The 6789-nt window shown below is 37.6% G+C and overlaps 1 protein-coding gene across 1 annotated transcript; it reads left to right on the forward strand.

Moving 5' to 3' along the window:
- The first annotated feature begins 462 nt into the window (after positions 1–462).
- Positions 463–4176, forward strand: LOC106093684 (BTB/POZ domain-containing protein KCTD12). The gene has a single exon (XM_013260803.2). It carries the CDS (start codon positions 1803–1805, stop codon positions 2487–2489), a length of 687 nt encoding a protein of 228 aa, XP_013116257.1. The 5' UTR covers positions 463–1802; the 3' UTR covers positions 2490–4176.
- The last annotated feature ends 2613 nt before the right edge of the window (positions 4177–6789 follow it).

Below are 6789 nucleotides of genomic sequence, written 5' to 3' on the forward strand. Positions count from 1 at the left end.
TGAAATTCGCACAACGCCTTTTTGTACGACCCTTAATATGCATGCTTAATATGACCTGAATCGGTCCATAATCTGATATGGCTCCCAATTTCATTTCTTGACCCACAATAGGACGCAATTCTTATCCGTTTTGTCTGAAATTTTGCACAATGAATTCTACTTTGGACAGCCAAACCAAATATGGCCCCAATCGGTTCATAACTTGGTGTGCATATTTTCAGTTTTACTGGCCCATTTTCTGCCATCAATGGCATTGTGTTATTCACCAACGTAAAGTTGGCAACATTTGCTATCACTAAAATTAGCACCATTGTCATACAAGAGTAGATGATACCCCTAAGAGAGTGTGCGAGTACAACAAAAAAAAAAAAAAAAAAAAAAAAAAAAACAACTCCCAAAAGCAATTCCACAATCAGCCAACTCAAACACTACAATCGGCAAAGCCATTCAGTTCAATTTGGGATTTCAAAGCGAACGAACGCATTTTAACGGATAAACGCCCCCCAAAGAGTGTCTAAACGTAAACAACAAAGAAGTTCTAAAAAGCACAAACAAATACATACACACTTTTATGGTGTCATATACAAACACAGTAATTTATATACGCATTCATATACCTACATACACATATAAATATATATGTGCGTATATTTATATAAATAAGTAAATGTGTGTCTATATGTAAAACTATAGCGAAAAAAAAGAGGTTTCGAGCCTAAAAGTATACTAACATTTCTGGCCTTACCAAAAAGGCAATAGCAAAAGTGAAGAGTGTGTATATAAATTTAAACAAAAAAAAAAAAACGAGAAAGCAAAAAAACGCATAAAAGTGGAAACATCTTTCGCCTGTATGTCCTCGAAGTAAAAAAAGGAAAAGGCAAGAAACGGAAAATTTCTTAAGAATTTTCATAAGAATTTTGTGCCGAAGTGTAGTGAAAAACAAAAGTAAAACAAGAGAAAACAAATTACAAGTGGCCCAATCTGCTTTGTGGCAAAGAGCGAAGCAACGACAAAACAAAAAATACCGCAAAAAGTATCACCATATGTTGACTGAGTCCCTGCCCCCTCCCAACTCCAAAAATCCAAGTTAAAGTTTTAATGAAAAGTCGAATTTTGTGAAAAAAAAGGCCAACACTTTGGCATCGCCCTCCCCCACACAGCCCCTAGGCCAGTGCACATTTTGTGGATTTTGTTGACTTTATCCGGCATTGAAAGCAGCACGTGAGACACATTAAACGACGATAAGCAAACATTCTGCGTTTGGTCTACTTTTTGGAGCAGCGTCCTGCAACTTCTTCAATACAAAATACAAAAAAAAAAAACAAGAGATAGAGAGCAAGTGTAGTGAAAGATAACCGCCATAAAAGCAGAAGCTTCACACCCATACAAACAACAGCCAGCACCAACACCAACACCACCACCATCATCATCGTTATCATCATTCGCAGCAGTATTGTATCCATTACTACTAAGCGCCAAAGGCTTTAAGGAGGATTCTTACACTCACATACTCTTAGACACTGGCAGTAGTAATCACATTGCATTTGTGTGTATGTGTGCTTGTGAGCTGTGTGTTTTTACATAAAAACTGGCGTCTAACCGTCTCCCTGTGTGACTTTGCACACAACACAGCGAGTGTTGATAATTATTAACCGACTCATCTTCAGGCATCATCCCTTGCCCACCAGTAACTGACAACAAAAAAAAAAAAAAAAAACACGAAAAAAAGAGCGAAAGTAGAGAGAGCTCAAAGTGTTGAAAAAACATATCCTTAACTCCCCACATACAAACTAAACAAAAAAATGACCGAAATTGTGGAACTGAATGTGGGTGGTGTCCACTATACCACCACCTTGGATTCTTTGTTGCATGAAAAGGATTCACTGCTGCATGAAATGTTCTCGGATAATCGCGATGAACTGCTTAAGGATAGCAAAGGTCGCTATTTCCTGGACCGTGATGGTGTACTCTTCCGCTACATACTCGACTATTTGCGTGATAAGGCTCTGAATTTGCCCGAGGGCTTCCGCGAGAAGCAGCGCCTTCAAAAGGAGGCAGAGCATTTTAAACTTCGCGGCATGTTGAGTTGCATGCGTAAGGAACGCGAATTGCGTTCCCCGGGCAGCATTACCCTGGGCTACAGGGGCAGTTTTCAATTTGGCAAAGATGGTTTGGCCGATGTCAAGTTCCGCAAGCTATCCCGCATTCTGGTGTGTGGCCGTGTGGCGCTGTGTCGTGAGGTATTTGGTGATACCTTGAATGAATCCCGCGACCCCGACCATGGTGGACCCGATCGCTATACCTCACGTTTCTTCCTGAAGCATTGCTTCATCGAACAATCCTTTGATATGCTGCATGAGCAAGGTTTTCGCCTGGCCGGCAGCTGTGGGTCCGGCACTGCAGGTTCAGCGGCAGAACCCAAGCCCGGCGTCGATGCCGAGGAGAATCGATGGAATCACTACAATGAATTCGTTTTTGTTAGAGACTAGAGAAATGCCTCGACCACCAACAACAACAACAACATTATCACCCACACAACCACCATCGATTAAGCCGCTATGCAGCCAAAGATTGCATATATATCTGTTCCAACATGAAAACAAAAAAATCTAAAAAAAAACCAAATCAGAGATCTCTAGAAGAGATCTTTTAATTTAATCTTAACTTAGCAAAAATTGACAAAAAAAAAACAAAAATAAAAACAACAAAATACAAAAAAAGAATTGTTTGGTAAGCATGTGAAGTAAGTAAAAAAAAAAAAATAAATAAATAAAACCTAGAACAAATATACAGCAAACAAACACAACTACATTTATAGGGACTATGATATGTGCATTTAAGCATACAACAAAATACACACAAAACACAAGCACAAATGGTAAAATTTGTTAAGGATTTCGGTGAGGAATACTAGATTTTCTTTGTGTAGGAAGTTTTATTAAAGGGTTTAAGCACCATGATTTCGTAAGAGATTTGAAGTTTAAAGGTTGCTGCTTTTATTTGGAATTTTAAAAATCAGCACCCATGTTATGTTGCTTTGGATAAACCCAAACTTTAATATGGGCGATCTTGTTGAGTAAGCACATTTTATGCTGCCAATCGAAGGGGTTTTCTCGAAGACTTAAAATAGCGAGAAAGGAGAAAGTATGAAGTGAAAATATCCTTAAAAGTTGTTTTTTTTTATAGGAGAAACAATTAACGAAAGGCAAAATTCGGGCGACGTTGTCCATGATAATTTTCGAAAATCTCATATGCATAAATAAGCCCAGTGACCACAAAAGTCTTCGCATGGAGAACACGCATTTTGAGAGTAGTGAAAGGATGAGTGACCTAAAAAGAACACAATTTCGCATACGTCTGTCCGGCAATCACAATCATGTGATTCGACCAACTCAATGAAGTATCAAATATCACACTAAAGTTTTACGCATTCGAAATAATGTCAAACTTTTGGTCATTTATAAATACCTCAGGATTTCCTAAGGATGACAAGACATTTAGATTGACGTGGATTCAATGATAAGCCATTAGCCATGGGCCACCTTTTAACGCTGGCAAGATCAGCATTATGTCTAAGTACACACTCATCAATATAACTCACAGAACCGCTAAGATTTATCTGTACATCATCAGCATACATGAGGACTTGACTATGAGTCAATTGTTTGGGTAGGTCGTTTGCGTATAGAGAAACTAATAGGAGCCCTATAATCGAACCCTGCACTCCTTTGGCCGCATAATGGCTTGGATTATCAATTTCCAAAGCACACTAATTGAAGCCTATTAGTAAGATAGGATTTAATTGAATACACAGCCTGACTGCTGAAATTAAAAAAAAAAAAAAACACTGGAGCTTGGTACATAAGTTCAAATGATTGACAGAATCGAAGGCTGATCAAGAAGTACCAGAAAAGCAACCCTATTATCATCTATCTCACTTCTTATGGATTCTGAAATTTCCACCAAAGCACTGATGCAAATGCAAATTTTGCCCATGAACATTCCACTAAGGAACAGGGGCAAACTTCTCACCTATCAATGAGTGCAGTCCGATTCAAGTTTATGCTCAATGATAAGGGGCCGTGCCGCAGTGCGACACCTCTTTGGAAAGAAGTTTTACACGGCAAAGTACCTCACAAATTATTGGGTTGCCCAAAAAGTAATTGCGGATTTTTCATATAGTCGGCGTTGACAAATTTTTTCACAGCTTGTGACTCTGTAATTGCATTCTTTCTTCTGTCAGTTATTAGCTGTTACTTTTAGCTTGGTTTGGAAAAAAAGTGTACAAAAAGTATATTTGATTAAAGTTCATTCTAAGTTTTATTAAAAATGCATTTACTTTCTTTAAAAAAATCCGCAATTACTTTTTGGGCAACCATAGTTGTCACCGATGCAACTGTGATCTACTCGAAACCCAGTCTGCCTATCAGATAACAAAGTTCCCGGTTGAGATATTCAGACATTTGTTGGTGCACAATTTTTGCAAATACTATTGAAAAGTAACAAAGGATGGAAATGGGACAGAATTCCGTAATAGATTTAGGAATAGGAATTATTTTGGCAAGTTTCCAAATAGTTGGATAGATACTAGAAATCAGAATGGAATTAAAAATGTACATAAAGTAAGGAAGAAGAAGGAAGAAGAAGAAGGGAAGAATTATGCGAATAAGTTAAGGGGCCTATATTATGCCGGCCCACAGCATTAGACTTAATCAATGAAAAACTTTTCAAAATTTCCTCATTGCTGACACATCTAAACTCAAAAATATTCACCACATCCATGTGGTCATTACGCGTCGCGCTATTAGCAAAAAAAAAATGTATGTCTGTATGGTGGGAACATCGACTAAAGACTCATTAAGTTCACATTAAGGTAGTGCGAAATAGACCTGGATTTCCTGGATTTCATAGGAGAAGTCGAGCAAAATTTTCAACAAAATCAGATCAGAACTGCGACCTCTAAGGGCTCAAGAAATGCAATCGCGAGATAGATTTACCTCTAGGGTATATCAGGTTTTAAACCGGTACACTACACATGTATATTGGAGGTCAAAGAAGAAGTCGTTGTGAAAAATTTCAGCCAAATCGGATAAAAATTGCGCCCTCCACAAGCTCAAGAAGTATTTTCGGAATGTGGGTTTATATGGAAGTTATGTCAGGGTTTTAACCGATTCTACCCATACTTTGCATATCTGTTGAATGTCATAGAAAACGTAATAGCGCAGAATTTCAGCCATATCGGATAATAATTGCGCCTTTTGGAGGTTCAAGAAACCAAATCGGGAGATTGGTTTATATGGGAGCTATATCAGATTCCATTCCAATTCAGGAAATTTGAAATCGCAACCGATCTGCACTAATATATACTATTAAATGGCCAAGGTTTTATAAAGGCAATTTGGTGGTACATATTACGCCCAAACGACTGAAAGGATTTTAATGAATTTGGAAAGATATTTTTTCAGAGAAGCGACGAATATATATGAAAATTAATTTTCCTTAAAGAAAAACCATGAAAATGAGGAATTAATTTTCAATAAAAGAAGAAGAAATATTAACACAGCAAACTATTGTTGGTTTTCCTCAAAGACATTCGTTATGGGTGTGAATGTGCAAAGCCATAGGTGGGAGGGAGTATTAGTGGTGAAAGTAAGAGTTGCAACAGAGGTGTGTGAGAAAGAGCATCACTTAGTGAGGGTATTGTGGGGATGTGATGTGGGTGGCACTATATGATATGTAATTCAAACAATTGCTTAAGACTCGGCTGTAGCGTGTATATTTGTTGTGGTTTGTATGTCTTTTACACATTAGGACAACTACCAAACTAATTACAGTACAGATCATATGCAAAATTTTGTGTGTGGGAGGGCGAAAAACACAGCGTGTTCTGCTCAGTCAATGTAAGTAATTGTGTGGCACTCAATGGACGAATTAGTTTGGGGGACAGTTTAAAAAAGTATGAGAGTACTTTGCATAATGTTGGGCTCATAGCTTGATTAGGTAAACAAAAATCAATTTCTTTCTGTTTGTTGTTGTCAACAATGTCGCCATCAATGTTGCAGGACGAGATATATGGGAGGTCACATTTGGCCTGAAAACTGGAAAGAGTACATGTTCGATTTGTGATTTTTAGAGGTAATGAGACGAAAGGCGCAATCATGGCAACATGGTGTTTGAAATGCAAGGAATATATATATGACATTGAAATATAGCGTCAAGTGCCTGGGGGTCATCCCAAAACCCTAAAACCCCCGGTCATGAGAAGGTGACACTCAATTGCGAGTGTTTTACAAGCATAGTACGAACCTAACAACAAAATATGGAATTCAACTTTACGCCTGAAATAGAGTCAAGTGTCTGAGCACTAATTTACTACTTGACGTATAGTTCCGTCAAGTAGTAAATTAGTGCTCAGACACTTGACTTTATTTCAGGTGTAAAATTGAGTGTACATATTTTGTTGTTAGGTTCGTACTACGCTTGTAAAACACTCGCAAATAAAAGAGCGTAGAGTACGATTACGATGATTAGTCTACGATTAGTCATAAAAAGAAAAAAATGTAGAACCAAAATAAAATTAAAGATGTAATATTCAACTATTTGAAGTATTTTTGAAATTTTAAGCTTGCGCCCCAAATTTTACCGTCTAAAAACAGCTGAAAATGTTTGCTATTGTTGCAAAATTTACTGCTGTCCCATTTCCAGCAAACTAACTGCTGTTGCGACCAACTCTTTTGTTTGTTTTAATTAAAAAAAAATGCTGAGTGTAGCATTTTTTGTAATATTGTG

Source organism: Stomoxys calcitrans, chromosome 2 (assembly GCF_963082655.1).
Source record: "Stomoxys calcitrans chromosome 2, idStoCalc2.1, whole genome shotgun sequence".
NCBI lineage: Eukaryota > Metazoa > Arthropoda > Insecta > Diptera > Muscidae > Stomoxys > Stomoxys calcitrans.

Coding starts and splice junctions, on each gene's coding strand:
- LOC106093684 (XM_013260803.2), top strand. CDS start 1,803: ATGACCGAAATTGTGGAACTGAATGTGGGTGGTGTCCACTATACCACC.